The sequence below is a fragment of the Mesoplodon densirostris genome, chromosome 6 (assembly GCF_025265405.1).
Source record: "Mesoplodon densirostris isolate mMesDen1 chromosome 6, mMesDen1 primary haplotype, whole genome shotgun sequence".
In the NCBI taxonomy this organism is placed as follows: domain Eukaryota; kingdom Metazoa; phylum Chordata; class Mammalia; order Artiodactyla; family Ziphiidae; genus Mesoplodon; species Mesoplodon densirostris.
Window position 1 is genome coordinate 10,838,284 of NC_082666.1, and position 27,731 is coordinate 10,866,014.

The 27,731-nt window shown below is 39.2% G+C and overlaps 1 protein-coding gene across 2 annotated transcripts in view; it reads left to right on the forward strand.

Moving 5' to 3' along the window:
* The window catches only part of NR6A1 (nuclear receptor subfamily 6 group A member 1), a 210,273-nt gene that overhangs the window by 157,773 nt on the left and 24,769 nt on the right, over nt 1-27,731 (forward strand). For both annotated transcript variants that reach the window (XM_060100703.1, XM_060100704.1), the window contains exons 3-4: nt 17,594-17,836; nt 27,646-27,701. In XM_060100703.1, coding sequence (XP_059956686.1) covers nt 17,594-17,836; nt 27,646-27,701 — 299 coding nt within the window. The remainder of the gene's footprint in view (nt 1-17,593; nt 17,837-27,645; nt 27,702-27,731) is intronic.

Consider the following 27,731-nt stretch of genomic DNA (forward strand, 5'->3'; position numbering starts at 1 on the left):
CCCCCCCAAAAAGACTCCTTCATTCCCTTACCTTAATCCTAACCCCCTAGCAATCACTATCTGTTTTCTGTTACTATAATTTTATCTTCTGGACAGTGTTCTATGAATGGAATCATACAGTATGTAACCTTTTGAAACTGGCTTCTTTCACTCAGTATAATGCCTCTGAGATTCATCCAAATTGTTGTATGTATCAATAGTTCATTCTTTTTTTATTGGTGAGTAGTATTCCATTGTATGTTTGTTGATTCATTGACGTCTTGAAGGACGTGTAGGTTATTTCCAGTTTGCAGTGATTATGAATAGAGCTGCTATAAACATTTCATGTACAAGTTTGTGTGTGAACCGAAGTATTTATTTTCTATGGTAAATAGCTAGGAGTAGACTTGATGGGTCATATGGTAAGTATATGTTTAACTTTATGAGAACCTGCCAAACTGTTTTCCATAGTGCTTTTATCATTTTACATTCTCACTTGCAGTGTATGAGAGTTCTAACTGCTCTAGGTCTTCACCATCACTTGGTATTGTTGTTTTTAAATTTTAGCCATTCTATGGATAAAGAAGATGCGATATACATATACAATGGAATACTGCTCAGCCATAAAAAGAGATGAAATCTTGGGACTTCCCTGGTGGTCCAGTGGTTAAGACTTCGCCTTCCAATGTGGGCGGTACGGGTTCAATCCCTGGTGGGGGAGCTAGGATCCCACATGCCTAGGGCCAAGAGAGCCAAAACATAGAACAGAAGCAATATTGTAACAAATTCAATAAAGACTTTAAAAATGGTCCAGATCAAAAAAAAGAGAGAGAGAGAGATGAAGTCTTGCCATTTGCAACAATATGGATGGAGCTTGAGGGTATTTTGCTAAGTGAGCTAAGTCAAATGGAGGAAGACAAATGCCATATTTTTTTCACTCATGTGGAAAATAAAAAGCAAACAACAACAAAAATAAATGAACAAACCAAACAAAAACAAGCATGTAGATACAGAGAACAGAGTAGTGGCTACCAGAGGAGGAGGCAGTTGATGGGGGAGGGTGAAATGGGTAATGGGGATCAACTGTATTGTGACAGATGGAAACTAAATTTTTGGTGGTGAGCACACTGTAGGGTTTACAGAAGTAAAAATATAATGTTGCACACATGAAACTTAAATAATGTTATAAACCTTATTACCTTAAATAATGTTATAAACCTTATTACCTTAATAAAAAATAAATTAAAAAAATAATGATCCAAATAGCAAATCTGTTTATAAAAAGTATTATGTGATCAGAATCTTCTAAAAAATTAGTTCACATGTAATTTTATTAGTTAAGGACTAATATTTGTATAAACGTATCTACTGTGGGAATACATAGAAGCAGAGTGGTGGAAAGAATTGAGACCAAAATTTTTTAAGCCATTCTAATATGTACTGATACCTCATTGTGGTATCTCATTTCTCTAACAGCTAATGATGTTGACCATCTTTTCATGTTTATTTGTAGCCACATAACCTCTTTGGTGAAATGTCCAGGTCTTTCCATTTTTAAATTGTGGTATTTGGTTTTTCATTATTGAATTTTGACAGTTCTTTATATATTCTGGATATGGATTCCTTTTTGGATGAGTTTTCTTTACAGAAATTGAATGACTGAAGATGGAAAGGGTGTAGTGTGTAGTTATTAAAGAGGCTTGCTTATATTTCCAGATTATTCTTAAATCATAGTTTATGCCTCATGCTTTTACAACTCTCAGCCTTTTTCTTTAGGAGCCAACCTGTGCTTTATGACACAGGGGGTTTTCTCACAGCTCTACAGTGGATTTTCTCACAATTCTAAATTCTGACAGTTTAGAAATGTTAAACAATTGAATTGATGTACTGTGATTTCCCCATCTGAAATCCTCTCCCTAGATATAAATTGCTCTTTTGAAAATGAGAAAGGATTATTTCCAGTGAGTGGAGGAAGGGTAGAATTAGATGAGGTCAGAGAATTAGGCCAGAACCTGATCATATAGGACTATATATAGGCCATGGATTTTACTTCATGTGCAAGAGGAAGTATTTACAGCCTAATGAGGAGAATTTTTAAAGACCCACCCCACCCCGGCCCACCCACTACATTATAGAATGGATGGGAAAATGGATTGTAGGGAGCCAAGGAGAAGTAGGGAAACCATTATTAGAATGAATGGTCATCCAAGTGAGAGATGATGGTAGTTTAAGAAAGGGCCTGGGGACTTCCCTGGTGGCTCAGTGGTTAAGAATCCGCCTGCCAGTGCAGGGGACACGGGTTCGATCCCTGGTCCAGGAAGATCCCACATGCCATGGAGCAACTAAGCCTATGCGCCACAACTACTGAAGCCTGTGTGCCTAGAGCCCACAAGCCACAACTGCTCAGCCCGTGCACCACAACTACTGAAGCCCACTCACCTAGAGCCCATGCTCTGCAGCAAGAGAAGCCACCACAGTGAGAAGCCTGCACACCGCAGCGAAGAGTAGCCCCCGCTCACTGCAACTAGAGAAAGCCCGTGTGCAGCAATGAAGACCCAACGCAGCCAAAAAGAAATAAATTTTTTAAAAAAGAGAGAGAGAGACTGAGAAAGTAGGAAAGCCAGGAGAGAGTGGTATTCTAGAAGCCAAGGGAGGAAAATATTTCAAAAAGGAAAGAATTGAGATGCTTGTCCAATTTCTTTCATTCATCAAGCAAACATTCTTGAGTACTTTTCACTTTATAAGACTCCATGGATAGGTCCAGCAGTGATCAGGACAGATGAAGTAGTCCGCTCTATCTCTAAATATATTGGGTTGGCCAAAATGTTCGTTCGGGTTTTTGTAAGGTGTTACAGAAAAACCCGAATAAACATTTTGGCCAACCCAATATATATAGCGTCTACATATATATTTTAAGGATTTCAGTGTGAAGCTATATAGGGATTTTGAGGGCCCATCTATATTCAGTTACGATATTTAAATTTCAGAAAGTTGCCTTGAACACTTTAACACTCATGATTCCATAGTATTCCCAATTTTTGTAGAACAGAAGGTTTGGTATGCAAATTCATGTGATCCAGAATAGCAACATTATTATAGATACATAGGTCATTTAAAGGCTAAATGAAATGCAGAGGTAGCTGTAGTGTAGAGGTTACTTACACAAACATGTGCAAGTTACTTTAATTCTCTGGACCTCAGTTTCTCCATCTAGTTTATTTCTAAAGCCTCTTCTGGCTCTGAAATTTAATGACTCCATAGTCCAGGACCAACTAATCAGAGAAGTCACAAATAACTGCGATAATGCAACAAACACATCAACTTTCAACGTCTGTAATATCTTTTTCAGTGACTCCTTCAGTAGCCAGATCAACCTCTAATTGAGTGTCTGATGGTGGAAGCACAGGATTTTGACAGTTGAAAGCTACAATAATGAAAGTCCCTGGGAGTGTCTTTGGAATAAACCCAAAGATAATTTTATATATATACATACTTTCCTAAAGGAGATTTTGATGACTCTGGTTTAATGGTTTAGTATAACTGAACTGTGTATATTTTCACTTTCACAAATCTTTTACATATTTTAATCTCTTCATTCTCACAACAGTCCTGAAAGATGAATATTTTTGTCTTTATAAACGAAGAAACTGAAGCTTAGAGAGATTGTCACACAGCTAAAATAGTGACTAACAGGGATGCACAGCTGGGGTTGCTTTTGACTTTATAATAACAATAAAAATAAATAAACAAAAAAAAAACTTCAAGGGCAGTTTGCAGCAAAAGCTTAATAAGTAAATTTTTAGTTCTCTAACCTAAGCAGCGATCTCCAAAACCAAAAGTAAATGTAGAGGGGAGCAATCAGGCACTGAGGAAAGCCATATGTGCGCGACTATAGGTGTTTTTCTGCACCTGACTGGCACGCAAACCCAGTAGGCCCAGGCATGAGTTAGAAGCTCACTCCGGTCAGTTACCACCTTTCTTCACAGGTATCCTGAATTTTAGAATATATGGGGGCACTTTCTCGTTACTGATGGGTATCCTGAGACAAAATGGTGATGATATAATAGTAGTAATAATAATATCGCACATTTATTGAGCTTTTACTGTGTGCCAGGAACTTTATGTATATTAAGTTTGTTCTAAGCACTAAGTATGTTACATGTATGAACTCAGTCCCCACAGCAACTTTGTGATGTAAGTAGTATTATTACCTTCATTTTACAAATGAGGGAACTGAGGCCATACATTTAGTAAATGTAAAAGCTGAGATTTGAATCCAGACAGAGATTTGATTTCATAGCTCATCCTCTTAATCACTATACTTCTAATCATTTCACAAGTCATCATTTCAAGTCATTATGCTGTGCACCTTAAACTTACACAGTACTATATGTCAATTGTCTCAGTAAAATTGGGAAAAGTTATAAATATAAAAATATAACTTGAATACATTTTGATATTTAAAAATCACTGTATTTACTGTATTTTTGTGTGTGTGTGTGTGTGTGTGTGTGTGTGTGTGTGTGTGGTACGTGGGCCTCTCACTGCTGTGGTCTCTCCCATTGTGGATCACAGGCTCCGGACGCGCAGGCTCAGCGGCCATGGCTCACAGGCCCAGCCGCTCTGCGTCATGTGGGATCCTCCGGGACCGGGGCACAAACCCGTGTCCCCTGCATCGGCAGGCGGACTCTCAACCACTGCGCCACCAGGGAAGCCCAAGACTGAGAGATTTGAGTTACTATATACTCAGGACTGATTAATAATATTAATCCATTATCTTTTATGCAGTCATATAGTATTATACTGTCACAAATACATTACAGACACCCTAAAGGCGATAAACCCAATTTGCATTCATTAAAAACATAGTATACAGGTCCAGTGGTTAGGACTCTGCACTCTCACTGCCGAGGGCCTGGGTTCAACCCCTGGTTGGGGAACTAAGATCCCATAAGCTGCGCGGTGCAGCCAAAAAATATATACATATAAAAGGGAGTAGGGGAAATAGACCCCCTCTGTTATGTACCCATCAGTCCACACTAGATTGTGAGCATCATATTTTCATAAGATCCTTACAAGCAGGAACATGTCCAGAGGAGAAGGCAGATGACCAGTGTGATGAGAGGACTAGGAATCATGTACTGTGTAAGTCAGTTTTGGGGACTAGGGATGTTAAACTCCAAAGGCTGAAAACTCTTGGTGGAAATAAGGAGGGAGCAGGCTGGTTCAGGTTGGGCAGTGTCCACAGATTGAATTAAGATCACTATGGGTTTTTTCTTTGTTTGTTTGTACCACATGGCTTGTGGGATCTTATTTCCCTGACCAGGGATTGAATCCAGGCTCCTTCAGTGAACACGCCGAATCCTAACCTCTGGACTGCCAGGGAAATCTCAAGATTGGTATGTTTTTATTACAGGGAGCCATGTTTAAGCTTCAGGAGCTATAGTAACTACTCTCAACCCTTATGAATCCATGTGGTATAGCACCTCTGCTTCACCTCATCCCCAGCCCTCATCACCACCACTATCACACAGATGAGCAGCTTCTGCTTTTCTAGAAGAAGGCCATCTTACTGGTCACATTCATAGTTCCAGAGGCACAGAGAAGTCCTCAAATATTTATTTAGTGAATAAATGTCAAGAGATGATTTGAAGTAAGACGTAATAATTATTAAATAGTGAATCAATGTCTACTTTATACTTCCAAATTCAAAAATACTTGCTTAGAGCCATAATGCGGGGATCCAAGCTATCTATTAATGAAATATATGATATTTTTACGTTTTTTTTCAGAGAAGACTCCTCAGAATCAACCAACTCTTTTTTTCCCTAAATGAACAGGGAATCCTTAAAAGTTCCCATTAACAATCCAAATAGGACAAACCACAAATTTGCAGGTTGTTTTCTCCAACTGGAAAACCTAAATTTGCATGAATATGAAAACTTTTTATTGCAAATTGAAACTTGATTCCTAGTTCAAAGATTCCTACGTATGAGAGACTGGAAGGAACTAGGGACTTTGGTCTGAAACTTTATGTTCTTACCCCCATCTGTTGAGTGATGGGGTAATATTTTCTCTGAATTCATTTCCTGTGGCATTCAGTTAATTGTAATTTGTGAACCATTTCATCTGTGTTTCCAGGCCTAAGCAGTTAATGGTGGTAACATTGTCTTTTTCCCATCTTTCATTCAGTGACATATAGGGATAATTTCCAAACATTCAGTTAATACCAATCTTGTAAATTGCTCACTTGCTTTCATTCAACTGATGTCATTTTTTAGGAATGTCCTCTGTGGAACGCCATGTGCGGCCTCTGGAAATGGATTTTTATAGTGGTAAGTGTAGAGGAGGAAGAATATATTAGTAGAGGAGAAGTCCTATGATTTTTACTTATTTCTGTTTGAATTCTATATTCACAAATGAAATTTTGAGGGTACCTGTTTCCAATTTCATTTCTGCTGCACCGCCTGATGCTTTCATTTCAGATAGTGGCAACCTATAAAACTGACTGCAGTCAGTACTTAGACTATGCAACTGATCAGGGAGTTAGAACCAGCAATCCAGTTGAAACAGATCCCCTTTGTTTTTGATACCCCTTACCCAGCCAAGTTCCAGATTGCCTGAGCTGTCAGCATAATTTTGGTCTAGTGAGCAGCTGTACTCTCCATTTCCTAAATCTGGCCTTCATCACAGTCTGAAAAGCAGGTTTTGATAAAAATCAGTTTCCAAATGTAATTTGCGTAACCTGAGCCCTTGGAATGGGTAAAATGCTCTTTGTGGGATTGGGGAGGTATTTTTGTAGCAGCAGGGCTGAGTGGAGGTATGACAGTAAGACGCATTTCAACAACAGGTTTTGGTCTGCATTTAACCAAGTTAAAGTAGAACTGGTTGCTAATATGAAGGTACTTCATGCTCACTCACAGCATGGTAAGAATACATCTAGTTACACAGATGTTGTTGTGACTCCAGTTGTTTCTTTGGTTAAAAACAAAAAGGCAGCAGCAGCACTGAGGCTCAATTTTGATATATACCATCCTTCTCTTCCTGTACCCCACCCCCATAGGAGGTAGTTTGTATAATGGGAAGTCTGTCTTTGGAAAAGTAGTAAGGTTGAGGTTCAGATCCATCACTGACTAGCTGTGTGACCTTGGGTAGATCGCTTTCCTTTTCTGACACTAGGCATGTACCTTTATCTTTTTCTTAATAAAAATAAAATACAGGGCCTCCCTGGTGGCGCAGTGGTTAAGAGTCCGCCTGCCGATGCAGGGGATACGGGTTCATGCCCCGGTCTGGGAGGATCCCATATGCCGCGGAGCGGCTGGGCCCGTGAGCCATGGCCGCTGGGCCTGCGCATCCGGAGCCTGTGCTCCGCAACGGGAGAGGCCACAACAGTGAGAGGCCCGCATACCGCAAAAAGAAAAAAAAAAAAAATAAATAAAATAAAATAAAATACATAAGAAAAATTTTAATGTTTAATTTTTTTACATTTCATTACTTTTTATTTTGAAAGTATATCTGGATTACAGTTCTTTCTTCTCTTAAAAGGCTTTATTCTTATGTTTATCTTCTTTAAATGCATATGAATTTCTCCTAGTTAAAAAATAAACATTTGCTTAAATCTGTTGCTTCTTCCTGCAAAATGTTTCTCTATCACTCTTGGAGTGATAATAAAATACTAATTTTATATCTTTACCACTCACCTGTTTTTAACTGAATCTGATTTTTGTTCTAACCAGTTGACTGAAACTTCTCACCAGTGATCTTTGAGCCTTTTCTTATTCCTCACACTTTTTGACCTGCATTGTGTTTGACAGTGCTCATCTTCTTTGTGAAACCCTTTTTGTCCCTTATCTTTCTCACAATCATGGATTTATATTCTACCTGTTTCTTCTTTGGTCATGTCATCTCACTTTCTTTCCCTAACTTCTTACCTTCCCCTCTCTGTGTCTCCATTTTACCTTACGGCTGCTTCTCCGTACATCCCCTTCCTCCTTGGAGTTCTAACCTGTTGCCATAGCTTCAACTCTCCCATGGGTTGATGACTCCCAAATCCTTCATTCTAACCTGAACCATTGTCCTCTAAGTAACTGCCTTTGGAAAACTTCTGTTTGACTTGCCCATCATCCTCTGTTAAACTAAAGCCATTGATTTTTGTCCCTCACTTAGCTTTTGCTTTACTCTTTTCTATTAGTGATATCACATTTCTCACAGCCACCTTGGTTTAGAACCTCGAGTTCATTTTTTAAACACTTTCCTATCCCGTCCTCCCCTCATCCCCCCTCTGGAATCTAGTCAGTCAACAAGCCGTCTCTAGGGCTCCTATGCTTTCTTTTCACTTCCATTCAGCCATTCCTTCGTTACCATTCCTGTTACCTAGATGCCCATGCCATCCATCTTGTGGCAACCTGCACATCATTGTGAGCTTAGTATTCCTAAAAATACTGCTTTGATCCAGATATACCTCTATTTTAAAATCTCAGTAGCCTTTTATCAGTAGGATAAAATCAATTGCACTCTGTTCCAAACTAGCTTTCTAGACTTATCTCTGACCATTGCTCTCTACTTAACTATAATATCCTATGCAGTTCCTTCAAACACACCTTACATTTGTGTTCTTTCATTTTACTATTGATGATGTCATTTCCCTTTCCTGAAGTGCCCTGCTATCTTTTGTTTTAAACCTTTTTATTGTGAAATATAACACTTAGAGAAAAGTAAATAAAACACGAATTTACAGCCTAATGAATTAATATAAAACAGGCACCACCCAAATCAAGAAATAGAACCTTGACAGGATCCAAAAGCTTCTCTCCACCCCAGCACTCTCTTCACTCTGTGTCTCTTTCCCCTATATTGCTTGTTTGTTATTGTTGTTGCTGTTGTTGTTTTAACTTACTTAATACAAATGGAATCCTACAGTATGCATTATTTTTTTCCTGGTTTCTTTTACCCAACACTGTTTGTATGCGTCATCTATGCTGTTGCAGTAGTTCAAATATCTTTACTGCTCTAAAGTATTATATTGTACGAATTACACTGTTAATCTACAGTAAGTTGATGAATGTATGGCAATTTTTAATTTGGGACTTTTATAAGCATGCTGTTGTGAACATCCTTGAACTTGTCTTCTAATACACATGTGCATGTATTTCTGTTGGGTATGTGCCTGGGAATGGGTCATAAGATAGGTGTATCTTCAACTCTAATAATGACACACTTCCATAGTAGTTGTACCAGTAAACACTTCTACCAATGGTATGTGAAAGTTAGTTTTTCTAAATTGCCACCATAGCTTGAAGTCATTTTTAATTTTTAGCCAGTCTAATGGATGTGTAATAGTGTATCACTGTGGTTTTAATCTGCATGTCTTAATTTGCATGTCTTTGATTACTGATAGGTTTGAACATCTTTTCATAAGTTTACTGATTATGTGGATAGCCTCCTTTGTGAAATGCATGTTCAGGTCTCTTGCCCAGTTTTCTGCTGGGTTGCTTTTTTCTTATTGATGTAAAGGAATTTTATATGTTCTGGATGTGAGCACTCTAGGTTGTGTGTATTGCTTATATCTTCTTTCACACTGTGGCTTGCCTTATCACTTTCTTGAAGTTCTTCATTTTAATGTAGTCCAATTTTATTAATGTTTTCCTTTATGTTCGTGCTTTTTATGGCCTGTTTCAGAAATCTCTTCCTATCCCAAGATCATGAAGACATTCTCCTTTATTATCTTCTGAGTGGTATATTATTTTGCTTTTGATACTTGGGTCTGCTATCTACTTGGAATTAAATATTTTGCATGGGGTGAGGTAGGATCAAGTTTCTTTTTTTTTTTTTTTTTTCCATATTAGGTATCTGATTGTCCCAACATTGTTCATGGAAAAGAACTGTATTTTCCTCACTGCTCTGCAGTGCCACTCATATCATAAATTAAATATCCATATATGTATGATGATGTAGGATTCTCCATTCAGTTCCTTTGGTCTGTTTGTCTACCTGTGAGCCAGTAAAAGATATCTTAATTACTATAGCTTTAAAATGAATATTGATATATGGTAAATAAAGTCATCTTATTTTTTCTTAAGTATTTGTGCTATTTTTGTTCTTTTGCATTTCCATATACATTTTAGAATTAGCTTGTCAGGTATACACACACACACACACACACACACACACACACACAGAACTGGGATTTTGAATGGAATTTTACAGACTCTATAGATCTTTACAATAATAACTCTTCCAACCTATGATCATAACATACCTGTCCATTTACTGAAATCTTCTTCAGTTTATCTTAGAAATATTTCACATTAAGTAACTGTATTAAAATTTTTACATAGAGATCTTATATGTCTTTATTAGATTACAACCTAGGTATTTTATATGTTTAGATGCTATTGTAAATGGCATCTTTTGAAATTTCATTTCTTTTTGTGGCTGGGATAGAAATATAGTTAGTTTTTGTATTTTTTTTTAAATTTTACTGTGCTTTCTGGAACCTCCAGTACAATGTTGAATGAAGGTATTGATAATGGGCCATCCTTGTCTTCCAATCTCAGAAGAAAAGGTTTTTTAAAGCATTTCACCATTAAGTATGATATTTGGTACAGGTTTCTTTAAATAGTCTTTATCATATTAAGCAAGTTTTTTTTCTATTCCTAATTTGCCAAGAGTTTAATAATAATAATTTGATTTCTATGAAAGCCTTTTCTTTTTTTATTAAAGCACTCTTTATTGCTTTTAAGATGGATTTTTTTAAACAAAATACTTTCCAGAATGTTTCATAAATTGCAATTTTTATCAGGTTCTGATCTTACAGGAAATGTACCTTTAATAACAATAGCACAGCTGACATTTATTGTATTTACTGTATATTAGGAATTGTATTAAGCAGTATAGTATAGTATGAAAGGTCTCAGATCCTGGTTCAAGATAGTCTGCTTAGAATCCTGGCTCTGCTGCCTACTAGATAGCTAGGTCCTGTTGAGGACCTGGGGCATATTTTTTATCCTATGTGTGCCTCAGTCTTTTACATCTACAAAATGGGGATAATAGAGTTGTGAGGAATGAGTGAATTATTATATGTGACACATATAAAACAGAACTTGTTACATAATAAGCACTAGGTACATGTTAGCTGTTGTCATATACCTATAATCATTTATTCCCTAGCAACTGCATGAGGTGAGTACTATTGTTATCTCTATTTTACAGTTGATAATGAGACTTAAGAGAACTGAGTTGTGTGTCCACAGTTAACAAAGCTAGGATGTGGCAGAGCTGGAATTCATACCCAGTGTGTCTTAACCACGAAATCAGTGTATTTTAAACTTTTTGCAATTTGATCCATAGTACATTGTGATCCGCTGCACACATGTACACACAGACATAAAATGCACACACTTTAATTGAAAGAAAGGTTTCACAATATTTTACCCTTACTACATGTGATGCACTTTGATATTTTCCTTCATTTCTTCCAAAAATGCTAGTCGTGATGCTATGGGTTATGACATAATTTCGAAAACACTGCACTAAGCCATAGTATTTATTGATTTATTCATTCATTCAACAAAATGAGCTTCTTCTATGTAGCAGTCATGGTGCCAGATGTTACTGTTAATGGTTTTTGTTTTTTTTTTTTTAATAAATTTATTTATTTATTTTTGGCTGAGTTCGTTCTTTGTTGCTGCACGTGGGCTTTCTAGTTGCAGCTAGCAGGGGCTACTGTTCGTTGTGGTGTGCAGGCTTCTCATTGCGGTGGCTTCTCTTGGTGCAGAGCATGAGCTCTAGGTGTGTGGGCTTCAGTAGTTGTGGCTCGCAGGCTCTAGAGTGCAGGCTCAGTAGTTGTGGTGCACGGGCTTTGTTGCTCCACAGCATGTGGGATCTTCCCAGACTAGGGCTCGAACCTGTGTCCCCTGCATTGGCATGTGGATTCTTAAGCACTGCGCCACCAGGGAAGCCCACTGTTAATGTTTTTGATTGAGACTTAATACTGCAGTATAATCTTGGTTAGGTGTAACTAAGGGGTCCTGCCACTTTTATAAAACAAGAACCTCAGTATTGTAAAATTCTGGTCAGATTGACGACCAGATAGATTCATTTATAAATATCCTTGTATTCATTTACTTTTTGTTCTTGCTAAATGATGTAGAAACAGGAACATCAATTTGTGTGAGCGGGCGCATGTCATTGGTACCCTGAAGAGACGTTGCTAGGGCTCTTACCTGGTTCAGATTGTTACTAATCTTCTAAGCCAACCATATCAGCTGCTTTTTTCATCATTTTCATTATTTCCTTTGAACTTGATGTTTCTGCCTCTGAAGATTAATCTGTGTCCATAGTGACCCTAACCGAGCTCTGCATTAGCCCTTCTCTCTCTACACAAGAGTGTTAATGTGTGAAGAAATGAAAATGAAATGATAGTTCCTGTTACCTGCCTTAGAATCATTTCTGATTAAAAATAAATTCTTAAGATTGTTTCTAAGTTTTGAAAGACTATAGCAAAGACAAGCATGTTACCTTTCTTTCTAACAATGCCCATGTGTGGTTACATTTATTTCTCATGAGTAACCAGCAAGCATCCTTGAGAACATCTTGCAGGAAAAAAATTCTGGGCAAATCATGACTGTTTTACATATAGAGGGGTAGGATATAACTTGATGTTGTATCTGTGGATATTTCTGGGTAACTCATCTTGAGTTAGTCTTGCTGAAGCTTAGTAAACTATATTGGCTATTTTAGAAATGAATGAGATTGTTTGGGGGAAAACCCAAGTTAGAGGTTTCTAGCGCCAAAACTGAGACATTACTTTATATGCCAGTTGTTTCTTCTGCTTATACCCTCCTCTCCTTTCACTTGTCTAACTAGTAGGCATACTTCAGAACTCACCTCCTCTAGGAAATCTGTTATTACCTTACCCTACCACCAGACTGACTGAATACTCCTCCTTTGTGCTAGTGGAATTTTTTAAGTTTTTTAAGTCAGAAAAAAAAAGGCAATCAACAATATTGTCTAGTACTTTAGAGTTCGTAAAGCTGTCTCATTCTAATACAAACCATGAGGAAGCTAGAGCTCCATGTCATTTATAGGTAATCTGTTAACTCATTGATTCTCACAACAGTTCCTTGAAGAAGGTAGTATGATCCACATCTTATAGACTAGAAACTGAGGTACCTCTGGAGAGGTTAAGAAGCTTTCCAAAGTCACACAGCTAGTAAGTCACAGAGCCTAGATTTGAACCCAAGGATTCTGACTTTAGAGACCAAGTTCTTAATCTCTATGTTCTACTGCCTCTTCTCAGAAGATTTTGTAGAGCTGACAGTTGTCTCTTTCCTTTCCATCACTGAGTTGAGACTTACCTTGCCATGGGGCCCGAGTTCAACTCTACCTCCCCACCCAGGCCTCTTCCCTTGACTGCCAGGCAAATGTTTAGCTAATGCCAATCTTCTCAATTAAAGTTTAAAGTTCTTAAAAACTGTCTTAGTGTTCACCCTCCTCTCTTCTCTTACTCATGGGGAGGAGAGCAAAAGAAGATTCCAATAGTTTTTACTTTAATGTTTGATTTTTTTCCCCTTCATTCATCAATTTTCAGAATACTGAATTGGTGTCCTAGAAACCTCCAGTGGTAACTAATGAAGTTTTTCTGTTTAATATTATTATGAACTCATTGATTTTTATATCTGAAGTATTTTAATCCATTGCCATCATTATTCTTTTTGATGCATAGTCTGCTCCATTTAAGGCCAATGGGAGGCTTTTATGTTGCTCCCTGTATCCTTTTGACATAACCCCATTATTAGTCTTGGGTAGTACAAGACTCATCTTGTATACATTCTGCCTCAAACCTGAAATTAACCATTTCTCTTAGGAGTCCTGGCTCCTGTTCATAGGAAATGGTATTTTTAGAGTATACTGTCTGAGCCCTTCTACCTTCTAGTATTCCTGATCAAGACAAACATTGAACTTCTCTGATAAATTAGTAAGAATCTTCTCTCCTACTATTTTTTAACCCATTGCTATTTTTGTAGATAGCAAGCTGCCTTGTTCAGGGTTTTAAATACCTATCATTTTTCAGACCCTCAGATTTTCATCAACAGCTCTGTCTGTTATCTTACTGAGCACTACAGTTACTAAGAGCCATAGTTTCTACTTTGTTTTTGTTGCTATTGTTTCTGTTGGTGGTGTTGTTTTATATATATATTTTTTTAATTGAAGTATGGTTGATTTACAATATTAGTTTCAAGTGTACAACATAGCGATTCAATATTTTTGTAGATTATACTCCATTTAAAATTATTACAAAATATTGGCTATGTTCCCATAGTCTCTACTTTGAAGTGCTTATTTGCCTGATTTTTTTCCCGTTATATTTTCAGGTAGACTAACAGATTAAGAACATTGAATAGATTAAGAGTGCTGAATGGTTATGAACATCTCCTTTGTGTTGTTAGGCTCACTAGTCAAAGAATACTGTAGATGTAATGAATCTGAAATTTCAGTGAGGCGTATAACATGATATCCTTATGTATAAGGTAGAGAAATGTCTGGCCTAATTAACAGAAAAAACTAGTTGAACAACTGTTTCCAGCTGGTTAATTTGGTTAAGTCAGATTGAAAAGGGGCTCCAACAGCTTGCCTGAGGCCACATTTCTGTTGAATATTGTTTTAAGGTTGGAAATGAAAATGATCTAATATTGACCATACAATATTAGAGAAAAGGAGGAGGAGTGAGAAATAACTAATATACTGGGTGGCAGGACTGGATCCCCAGGGAGTTCCATAGACCAGAATGACACATAGAATTTCTTATATAAAGATAAATTTGATCAAAGACAAGTGTAAAGTCCTACCCTTGGGTTTAGAAATCCTACCCTTCCCAAGAATGGAATAAGAAAGACATGCGTTAATGTTATATGTGATAAATACTTCAGGATTTAGATGTCTGTGAACCAGATGTGAATTAAATGTAGGGGGGGATTGGAAATACAGCAGTCTCAGAATCAGAAAATCTTGAATTCTAATTTCAGTTCCACTCCTGATTATATAACCAATTAAATTTCCTTACCTCTTTAAGCTTCATTTTTTTCCCATTATAAAATGTGTAGCATTTTTATAGCATAGCATCGATAATTATAAAATACTATGTATATACTGGTGTTGATAGCTGCAGATGCATGAACAAAACTAATTGAGTCTTAAATTAAGAAAATCAAACCATTTAGTTCTGGATACTTTGTTTTATAAGAAATTTTGATACTATATGATTAAGAATAAGAAATGGGAGGGGGCTTCCCTGGTGGCGCAGTGGTTGAGAGTCCGCCTGCTGATGCAGGGGATATGGGTTTGTGCCCTGGTCCGGGAAGATCCCACATGCCGCGGAGCGGCTGGGCCCGTGAGCCATGGCCGCTGAGCCTGCGTGTCCGGAGCCTGTGCTCCGCAACAGGAGAGGCCACAACAGTGAGAGGCCCACGTACCGCCAAAAAAAAAAAAAAAAAAAAAAAAAAAAATGGGAGAAGAAAAATTCACAGTTAGGAACCCCACTTATCTTTAAATCTCTGAATGGTTGATATATGAACTAGGCTAGGTTATACATTTATTTTTTGCCCGTGAGCACGTAACTCAGGGCAATGAGGAAAGCTTCAGGTTAATAGACTTTGGCTCAGTGTAAAGAAAAGCTTTTGAACCATTAAAACTATCTAAAACGGAATGAATGGAATGAAGTGCCTTATTGAGTCACTGGATATGTGCAAGTAGAGTTACAACCCCTTGTCTTGGAATATCCTAGAGGGAGTTCATTTCATGCCTCAGGTAAAGGTCTGTTGGAACCAATTTCTAAGGCCCTTTCTTAACTCTTAAGATTCTTGATTCTGTAATATGGGGATAAAGATACCTCTCACAGTCACTGAGATGAATAAATAAGACAGTAAAAACTTCTTGAACATTGCATGGTACACGATTGGTGCTCACCGAATTTTCTTTGCCATATCTATAAGATAAAAATAATCCATGCCCTGGTCTTGGTACAAGTGAGATGATGAATGTAAACATGCTTTAAATACCCTTCAAGTCCTTTATAAGGATCGGAGGTGCAGAAATCTCTGACATCTGGACGAGCACCATTTGGGACAGTTTGCTTCTTTCTGTTTGTTCATTTACAAAGGGAGACCTTGGCTTTTTTTTTAGCTCTGTGTGTGTGTGTGTGTGTGTGTGTGTGTGTGTGTGTGTGTTTCCCAAGGGAAGGGCCTGACTTACCTGCGTAGAATGGATAGATTTGCCTTGCCGTGGCCACTGAGTATGTTTGTTAGGTATATAGACTTTGGGGGTTCCAGCCCTAGCTCCCTTTCTTACTAGATGGGTGACTGTTGAAGAGTGATATTACCTCATGAGCTTCATGAGTTTCCTCAGCTGTAAAATAAGGGTACCTCACTTAGGTTTGTTATGATGATTCAGCACAATAACATGTGTTAGGTGCTTGGCACAGATCAGAATCTTTCCAGGAGGTTTCTTTTTTCCTTTTTGTTTTTTTAATTGAGGTAAATAGTTGATTTACAGTGTTCAGGTGTACAGCAGAGTGATTTGGTTATGTACATATTTAGATTCTTTTCCATTATAGGTTATTACAAGACAATGAATATAGTTCTCTGTGCTACACAGTAGGTCCTTGTTATCTATTTTATATTTAGTAGTATGTATCTGTTAATCCCAGATTCCCAGTTTATCCCTCCCTCCCTTTCCCCTTTGGCAACCAGAAAGTTGTTTTCTATGTAAGTAATATAATATGATATTTGTCTTTCTCTGCTGGAGGTTTCTTGGACCCGCTACCAAGGTCTGACATAGTTCACCAAGGCGCTTTTTTTTGTCATATGCCTGTTCTTTGGCAGTTGCTTGGTCCAAAGTGGAATTTGAGGGAAGAGGAAGTGAAGAGCTATATTCCAGCCTGAATTTCTGCTTTGACTAACTTGTTTGTTGCTAGACAGTGAGTTCCTTGACTATGGGTATTATGATGATTTATTTCTGAATACCCAATACCTAGTACAGGGCCTGGACACAGAGTAGATGTTCTGCTGGAATGTAAGCTTCACCAGGGTCTTTTATTCATTGCTGTATCCATGCCTTACAACAGTGACTAGAAGAGAATAGTTGCTCAGTATATATCTGTTGGATGCGTGGATGGCTTAGCTGGGCATGGAAGCTTCTTCACTTGTTATTAATTATAACTATCATTTATTGGGTGTATACCATATGCTGGGCACTTACATACATGATAAGTAATCCTTACCACCTTCCTACAGGGTAGAAGTGATGGGCTGTTGCTAAAGAAGGTAAGGGAGAAAGAGGAGTCAAAGATACCTTCCAGGTTTCTGACTTGGTTACTGGTCCAAGTGATGATGAAACTCAGAGGAAGGAATGTGAGTTCTTTTTTTAGTTAGGCTATGTTTGCGGTATCTACAGGTAGATGCAGGAGTCTGCTCCTACAACAAGGGTTTTAAAGATGCCACCTCTTTGCCAGTTAGCCTGGAGAGGGTAATGTTCTGGGTCTATCCAGGGTTGCTAATTTTAGATCTGCAGGCTTAAAGCCATTATTTCCACTGTGTTCTAACTTGCATATGTTCAGTTTCTGTTCCAGATGATCGGGCTGAACAACGAACCTGTCTCATTTGTGGGGACCGCGCCACAGGCTTGCACTATGGAATCATCTCCTGTGAGGGTTGCAAAGGGTTTTTCAAGCGGAGCATTTGCAACAAGCGGGTATATCGGTGCAGTCGTGACAAGAACTGTGTCATGTCTCGGAAGCAGAGGAACAGGTGCCAGTACTGCCGCCTGCTCAAATGCCTCCAGATGGGGATGAACCGGAAGGGTGAGTGGTGCTTGCGGCTCTGCTACCCACCCTTCACCCATCACTTTATCTTTAGTGTCAGCCATTAAGCCTTGGAGTTATTCATTTCCCAAGCCTGCACTTGTACTGTGTACTCATAACCCCAAAATGACTCTGCCTACAGGGATCTCCCAGATTAGGTGGGAGAAAGGACTGGTGAGATGTTAAGGATCCTGTGCGAATGAATGCACAGGGTCCATATGACAAGACTCCAGTTAACAATCAGGCACTAACTAGGATTAATATACTCCACTAATTCTTTTTTCAGAGCATGATGAAAGGAAGCAGGAATTTTATATGAAACGGCAGGAAGGCAGTAGGTCCCCTGAATGTGTTATCATTTTGTTTGGTACAAGCATGGCATACTCAGGTTGGGCATACTCAGAAATCTGCATCCAGGTTGGTGAAGAATTTGGGATTTATTGGAAAGTTTTCCAAGAGCCATTAGCCTAAGACGACATGAATAAACCAATATTCTAAGGGGGTTAATCCAGAGGGCAGCTCTGCAGAATGGATTGGGGTGGGGGAAGAAGAAAAAACACCTAGAAAGTATTTAGAAGAGTCCACAAGAAAGGTATGAAGGATCTGAAGGAGAGGTGGGGAAAGTAATGGCACAGATGGGGAGATGCAGGAGAAACTCACCTGATGGGAGTTGGTGACATACTGAGTATTGGGCAGTACCAGAGGTTGAAGCTGGTAATTCGAATTAATATTAAATTAATTGGGGCTTCCCTGGTGGCGCAGTGGTTGAGAGTCCGTCTGCCGATGTAGGGGACACGGGTTCGTGCCCCGGTCCGGGAAGATCCCACATGCCGTGGAATGGCTGTGCCCGTGAGCCATGGCCGCTGAGCCTGCGCATCCGGAGACTGTGCTCCGCAACGGGAGAGGCCACAGCAGTGAGAGGCCCGCGTACCGCAAAAATAATAATAATAATAAAAATAAATAGTAAATTAATTAATAAAAGAATGGGGCAAAATGTTGGCCTTGGTAGGTGCTGAATTTGAAGTACCTGAGAAGGACACACACATAGATGTCCATTGGATTGGAACTGAGGTGAAAAGTCCTGCTTACAAGTAGGAGTTTGTGGAGCTATTGGCATAGAGGTGGTAAAGTTTTGTTAGTGGGTAGAAATCACCCAAAGAGAGAACTTGGATACAGAAGAGAAAGAGGGCCAATGTCAGAACTTTAGGAGTATTCTTATGGAGGGTGGAGAGTGGTGCAGTATAGTTCAGTAAAAGAATAGAGGCTCAGGAGGGCAGAGGTTGGTGACAGACTAGCTCGGTGACCTTGGGCAGTTTGCTTTATGTCTCTGATGCTAAATCTTACCTTTAAAATGGTATGATAATACTTAACTTTCAGAGCTCTGTAGAGGATTAAATATGACTGTGTACATAAAATACCCAGCAAGGTATTAAGAGCTCATAGTAGTAGTATGGGGTGGGGATTAGTCAGATTTAATGAATTGTTCAAGTTGGTTTTGTAGCAGACACTTCAGACTGGTTTTTTTTTTTTTTTTTTTTTTTTTGCGGTATGCGGGCCTCTCACTGCTGTGGCCTCCCCCGTTGCGGAGCACAGGCTCCAGACGCGCAGGCTCCGGACGCGCAGGCTCAGCGGCCATGGCCCACGGGCCCAGCCGCTCCGCGGCATATGGGATCCTCCCAGACCGGGGCACGAACCCGTATCCCCTGCATCGGCAGGCGGACTCTCAACCACTTGCGCCACCAGGGAGGCCCCAGACTGGTTTTTTAAATTGTGTATGGGATAATAAGAATTTTTTGAAAACTTGCCTATTACGAAGAGAGTTAAGAGAGATATAGAAGGGCATTTAGGTAAATATAGGTCATTTATAATTTACTTACAATACTAATATTTACTGAGCATTGTGTGTACCAAAAAGTCTTGTATACTTTCTATGCATTATCTCATTAAATACACACAACAACCCTATTGTTAACTATTATCCTCAGTTTACAGAGGCAGCTTAGGGAGATACAATGACTTACAAGTAGTTGGATTAGTGGTTGTTGTATTGACAGTTAATAATTTTTAAAATGTAATTTGTTATTAATCAAGCAAAACTTGTACCTAACCACATGGACAACACACTGCTTCACATGTCTACCGTATGGGATAACTAGTTGCATGTTGAAATGTGCTATATTTACTGAGTGATAAAAACATTTAATAGGACATTTAAACTGTTACCATCTTTGTCCCCTGTCTATGTTTCTAACCTCATTTGTCCAGAATTTACTGTACCTCAAGCATGCCTTGCACTGTCCTGCCTGTGCTAGGTTCCTTCCGCTACCTAGAAATCCTCTCCCTTCCCCACTATCAGTTTACTGCTGCAGAAATCCTTACAAGCCACCAAGTAATGTCTTTTTTTTTTTTTTTTCCAAGTAATGTCTCGAAGAGAGAGTCTGGTCATCTGACTTGGTTTTGGTCTCCAGTTTTCTCATCTTCCTTTGTTGCCTTCACTGAGAGTATTTTATCAAAGCATATTTATGAGTTGCTTTCTTGACTACTCTCTCTGATGAATCGTCCTGCTTATTCAATCAAGAGTGTGAGATTCTGAGGCTTTCAGCCAAACTTGCCTCTTCCAGGGAGGAAGAAGCTTACCCAACATAACCCCTCTAACCATAGCCAGGAGAAGATGACACATGAGGTGTGAGGGATCTAGAGCTGCCTTCCTAGGCCCATTTGCATGCAGAGCAGACAGGCTCAGTTGCATGGTGAAGGCTGCGTCTCAGAGAGAAACCCTGCCACCTCCTGGTTGGTGCTGAGAAAGCAGAATTAAAATTGCAGTTGCCACTGGAGTATTTTTGGGGTGATGGAACTATGGTGTTTGACACATAATTTTATGCATCTGTCGAAAGCTATAGAACTAAGCACCACAAAAGAAGTGAATTTCACTGTATATAAATTTTTTAAAGCAACCAGTATGGTGGGAGGGTGGGGTGGAGAGAGACTGTAGCATATAGCAAATGAGTCTAATATTACAAATAAATCACATAGCCACACTGAAGGGAACGAGGAAGAAGAGCTGGAAAATAGTGTTTTGACTGTATACTGTTAAAACTGAAGACAAAAAGAACTGTATACAAACAGCACTCTGGTTTATAAATTTGGTTCTCTCAAAGTTATGGTTTAGGAATTCTTTCACTACTTTGTTTGTATACTAGGGTTGAACAAATAAGGAAATAATACTGTTGATAATGAGAGTTGGGTTTCTCACATCAGGGAAGGAAGTTATAAATCAGGAAAGGGGAAGGCTAGAATGAAACCTCTGGTGCTAGATTGGAGTCAGAGGTTATTTTAATATGGACTCATGTTTAGATAGATTAAAAAATATAGATGTGTGTGTAGATAGATGAGTTGGTATACATACATATATTTCCTAGCTCAGCTATTGAGAAGGGCTAGAAGCAGTGACACCCCCAATAGTAACGAGCACACCTAGCGTCCATATCTTGGTTTCTAAATATCAATAAAAGGAATCAGGAGTCCTTGGAGAACTGGTTGATTTTAGGGCTGAGTCAGGGAATATATAAGATGAGTCTGGAGCATCTTGTGGTGCCGGAAAGTTAGAAGGTGCTATAGATATAGATATTTAGATATATGTTAGTTTATATTAGTTTTTCACCCAAAGAATTATATATATATATATATATATATATATATATATATATATATATATATATATATATTAGTTTACAACCCAAAGAATAAAATATCCATGAGTTCATACTGATAAAATGAACTGAATAAATAGAGGAATGATTATTCTTCCTTACAGAGGAATTCTAGTAAGTGTAGAAAAAATGAGGGAAATAGAAAATCACCATTAGAACACCATAGTAGTTGCTATAGGCAAGATCCACTGATGGATGCTAAAAAAAGAGAGCATGGGTTTAAACAGAAACAGAATATTTAGAATAGTCTCAGAATATTTAGTAATTACAAAGAGAAAAATAGTACATTTCAGTAGAGAATTCTGACAGATATCACTTTAGCCAAAGGGTCAAGAGTAACATCAGTGTGTTTACATTGACATCATGTACCCCCTGATATGATCACTAAGAAGGGCACACATATACATATACACACACAGGGATGGATAGATTTATCCCCAGTCTCATCATGAGAATACATACAAGCCCAAATTGAGCAATATTCTTCAAAATAACTGGCATTCTACAAAATACTCTCCAGAAGATAAGGAAAGACTAAGCAACTGTCACAGATTGGAGGAGACTATGGAAACATAACAGCTACATGCATTGTGAGATCCTGGATTGGATTCTGGAACAGAAAAAGGACATTAATAGAACTGGGAAAATATGAATAAAGTCTTTGGTGAATAGTGTTCTACCAAAGTTAATTTTCTAGTTTTGATGAATGATCTATGGCTGTGTAAGCTTAGTTAACAGAAGGGGAAGCTGGGTGTAGAGTATACGGGAATTCTCTGTACTGTTTTTGCAATTGTTCTATAAATCTAAACTTAGCCTCAGAGTTTTAAAAATTAACTGTTAAAAAATACAGCTGTTGGGCTTCCCTGGTGGCGCGGTGGTTGAGAGTCCGCCTGCCGATGCAGGGGACCACGGGTTCGTGCCCCGGTCTGGGAAGATCCCACATGCCGCGGAGCGGCTGGGCCCGTGAGCCATGGCCGCTGAGCCTGCGCGTCCGGAGCCTGTGCTCTGCAACGGGAGAGGCCACAGCAGTGAGAGGCCTGCGTACCGCAAAAAAAAAAAAAAAAATACAGCTGTCATGTGTGAGCCTACAGTCAACCCATGCCCCCCATCTCTGGACATAGATATCTTTTCAGACCTTGAACTTGGCTGGTCAGGAAATTAATTAGCAAAGCAATGAGGGAGATTTAAATAAGGGTGGTGAGTAGAGGCTGGGCCCTTTCTGTCCATCCCCACTACTACCCCAATACCCCCGAAATACATCCTCCTCACACATCTTGCAGTCTTTAGGTAAAGTCGGGCTCCTCAGCATGATTCTCAAGGCCTCTGGCATCCCTTCCCTCTCCCTCTGCTGCTCTTCCCACATAATCCAGTTCTCCAAGAACTCAGGGATATTTCATGTTTTGGGGGCTTTGCACATTTGGTTTCATCTTCCTGGAATGTTCTACCCACTCTTCTTCACCTGACTATATATACTTTTCTTTCTAGACTCAGCTTTTATTTGTAACATCCTCTAAGACGTCTTCTCTGACACCACCCCCCACCACATAACCCTTTTGTGCTTCCATCACCCTTTTTTGCTCTCTGCATAGCGCTGATCACCTTGTGCTCTTTGTCTGTGTACTTGTCTGTTTCCCCCGCTGCCCCCATTATTAGACAGTGGTCCCCTCACTGGCCGTGACCAAGTCCTACTTTTCTCTTGTGTCCCAATTAGTGTAGGATGCTTCCTGGTTTGATGAATTGACTGTGGTTGTGGGGGCGGGCAGGGTAGGAAGTGGGATGGGGGAAATATTGTTAAAATCATCAGAGGCAAGAGGAAGCTACACTGAGCCACATGGGGAATTCATATCAGTTAAGTAATTATGCGAAAATACTTAAAATTCCCATAACTTTGTTGTCTCATAACTTGCTAGATAACTAGTTCAAAAGTGAAAAGGTTAAGGAAAGCTTGGAGGAGGTTGGTGTTTGTAGAATGACATTGTTGAGACTGATCCTGTGGCATTGCCGTATCACTTTACCAGGATAAAAATGGAGCACCGAGAAATCTCAGGGAGAGATAATATTTGAGCAGAATCTTGAAGGAATAGAAGTTCAAGCTCCTTACAAACTTAAAGAGCTTTGTAAAAATGACTCCCCCTTCTGTCCTTCTCTCTTCTTCCGTGTGTGTGTTCTTAGCTATTTGGGAGTAAGTTACAGATTTCATTCCCCTTTCCTTCTAACATAACCACAGCACTATTATCAAAATCAGGAAATTTAACATGACATAATACTATTAACTAATTGCAGACCATATTTAAATTTCACTTGTTACCCCAGTGTCCTTTGTAGCAATTTCTATTTTCTAATCTAGGAGCCAATCCAAAATCACACATTATATTTAGTTCTTAGGTCTCTTTAATCTCCTTTTATCTGAAGTAGTTCCTCATTCTTTTCTTGTCTTTAATAACATTGTCAATTTTTAAGAAAACAAATCATTTATTTTGTAGACCGTCCCTCAATTTGGGTTTGTCACTTTCCTCACAATTAGATTGCGGTTATGCAGTTTTGGCAAGAATGCCACAAAAGCAATGTTGTGTCCTTTTAGTGCATCCTATCTAGAGCACATGGTATAAGTTTGTCCCATTATTGGTCATTTTAACTTGAGTCACTGAGTTAAGGTGGTGTCACTTGGGTAACGTGGTGGTGTTAGACTTTTCCACTGTGAAGTTTCTTTCTCAGTAGAGGCAGCAACACGTGCAGAGGCAAAACTGTGTTGTAAAACAGCATGGCATTTTCAAGAACTAACAAGTAGTTCTCTATAGGTACAGTGTAACATTTTTGGCTAAAGATGAGGATGGAGAGTTCCATAAGAACCAGATCACAGAGGATCTTGAATGCCAAGCTAGGGAGCTTGTATTTAATTAGCGCATAGACCACAGGGAAGCACCAGTGGATTTTGAACAGCGCTTTGATGGTAGTTAGCTTTGTGTCTTTCTACCTTTCTGGTTTCTGGGTTTGGTTGGCTACCCAGGCCTAAGCAAGTGAGGAATATTAGGTACATGAGTTCTAGAGCAGAAAAAGTATTTGTGCTTCTTCTGAGTAGATAGAAGAACCATAGCTGGTGCCATTCTCTTAGGCTTAGACGAGAGGTGCAACAGAACCGTTCCTGTGATCCTATACCCAGAAGCCCTTTGTTCTGTTGTTTTGTTTTAATAATTTCACTACCAGAAGACTCTCAGCCCTGCTGAAAAACTTGCTCTTAGCTCAGTGTAGCATCAAGGAACAAGCACAACTTTAGAATCAGAAGACCTAAATTGAAATCCCAACTCTGTCAGTTCTTCACTGAATAACCTTGAGCAAGTCGCTTTTCCTCTTTGAGCTTTCGTTTCCTCGTGTCTAAACTGCATAGGATAATAATAATGTGTATACTTCTTAAGGTTGTTGTGAGGATCAAATGCAATCTCATGTATCTGAATATAAGTTTTAAAATATGATCCAGATTCTTAACAGAGGCACTGTGACATGTGGTATTGCTGCCCACACCTCAGGCAGTATCATGCCGTCTTAACAGATGTTACCATCTCTGATTAAACCAGTTGTTTATGTTCTTCTTTAAATTATCTTTTGAAAAAATCAAAGTTAATTTTCAAATGGAATTTTTATCACTTCAGTGAATGGAAAATCAGTATTTTTAATGCACATTAGGATAAATGTATATTTAAGAGTTTAAGCACCACCTAAAATTATGTTTCTCCAATGGGATGCACACACTCTTCAGGAAATTGTAGTGGTGGAAAGAAGGTTGGTCTTAATCTGATAGTCGGATTCTGATATTTAGTTTCTATTACCCTAAGCAAAATACTTCATTTTTCTGAGCATTAGAGTCATCTGTTCAGTGGGAGTGATAATACTAATACTATCCTCATGGGTTAATTTTACCCATGATACTATCTCACACGTATAGGAGTTTCTTACTCCAGGTGAGGTTGAGGGACAACACAAGCTTTTAAATATCAGAAGGTGAAATTGGCAAGATGTAAATCTTTAAGATTTGTGGCCCTTTAAACAAAAAGGAAAGCAAGTTGAGTTCCTTCCTCACCTCCAAGACACTGAGAGTGAAGTATCAAGTGAGAAATGTTCAGTGTTCTATCTGCCAGTGACAGACGTTTGTTGTGTACCTGTGAGCTGAAGCAAAGACGTGTGAGATACCAGTATTGGAAATATGAGTACCTGAAGACTGTCATTGACCCTGGAACAGCAGAGGAGGAATTTTAAGGATGTTTAGAACTTGAAATAAGGTTGAAAGAGAGCTTCTAGACAACAACCAGCATGCATCTAGATAATATATATCTAGCTGTCTATGTTTCTTGACCCAAATTCGCAGCAGCCTTGTAAAGCAGACTGTTACCTCCTACTTCATATGCCAGGCCCTATGCTTGGTGCTTTCGCTAAATTATATATTATCTTCACAATACCCCATAAGACAGGTTCCAATAGCCCTCTTTATTCTTAAGTAAACTGAAGTTCAGAGAGATGAAAAAAACTTGTCTGTAATTACACAGACCTGGCAGAAACTGGATTTAGACTCAAGCTTGTCTAATTCTGAGTGTGTAATCTTCTAAGACTAAGAATAATGGCTGCTTTAAGGAAAATGAGCTTCCTGTCAGCCTTTCAGTTACCACAGGTAACTGTTAGACTTGGAGCCCTTAGCTTTTGAGGCAACCGGCCCCGCCCTAAGGACTTTACAGATTGTTCGTGTTAATTTTTTTGGAGCCAGGTGTATTACAGCAAAGCTTACTCTCACATGATGCCATTACTTCTCTGTTAATATTACCCTCTCCAAGCCACCTTCCACAGTTGCCATCACAAAGATTTTTCAAATATGCCAACATGACCACATCCTCCCCTGCATTCCATCTTATCCTCAGGCTCCTCTGCTGAAGTCCATACTCTTAGCCTGGCGTCCAAGGCTCTCTATGATCTGGCCGCAGTTGGCCTCTTCAGCCTTATCTCTTGCTACTCTTCTCTCCCTCTGTCTCCCTCTTCCTCTGTCTCCCTCTCTCCCTTTCTCCCTCCCCGCCTCTCCCCCCCCACCTCTCTCTCTCCCTCTCTCTCTCTCTCCCCGCCCACCCCTCCCTCCCTCCCTCCCTCCCTCCCTCTCTCTCTCTCTCTCTCTCTCTCTCTCTCTCTCTCTCTCTCTCTCTCACACACACACACACACACACATGCTTCAGCCAGACTGAATCACTTGGAAATTCCCAGAAAGAACACTCCATGCTTACTTTCAACTTGAAGCTTTTCTGTATACTGTCCACTCAACCTGGAGCACCCTTTTCCCGTCTGCATAAATCATATTTATCCTTTAAGACTCGGTTCAGAAGTTATGTTTTCCAGAAAGCTTTGCCAGACACCAGAACCCTTCTGTAATTGCAAATCAGGGGTTCCTTGTCTGTGCCCCTGTATTAAGTGCTCTGTAAACAATGATGGTAACAGTGTTAGTAGTGGTTATTCTTAATGAGGCTGGTACTATTTAAAGTCTGCTTTTTATAGTTAGGAAATGCTAAATAGCTGCTTTTTGTTGAATTACATGAGTGGGAAATCAACTGCAAGGGAACTCTACTGACTGCCATTGTAGAAAAGAGCCAGTGAGGTCAAAGTTCTGAGTCATTAAAAAACAAAAAAACCAAAAAACCTGTTTTCCTCATCCTGCAAATTAGTCTCAAACCTAAACTAGAAATAAAAAATATTTTATTTTAAAATGGGAGTATTCTTTTTATCTCCCCGCCCCCTGCCCCGTTGAATTTATCAAGGCCTTCAAATGCATTATCTTGGTGGGATATTTAACTGTAGGACTGTTAATAATGCTGTCATCTTTGTTGAGCATATTGAATGTATACAGTGTGTGTAGTGTGTATACAGTGCCTTGGGGGCCCAAAAGTATCTGCTGCCTATGAGCTAGCCTGGGATGATGGAAAGAATATGTGCTTTGGGTCCAGAAAGATCGGTGTTTTAATCTTAGCTTCACCAATTACTACCTTATGCTTTTGGCCAAATAAGTTCTCTTTTTGTGCCTAGACTTCTGTGGGCATGCTTCTTACTGTCTTAACTTATGTTTCCTTCCAGCAATCAGAGAAGATGGCATGCCTGGAGGCCGGAATAAGAGCATTGGGCCCGTCCAGGTGAGTTCTAGGTCTTACTCTTTGTGATCT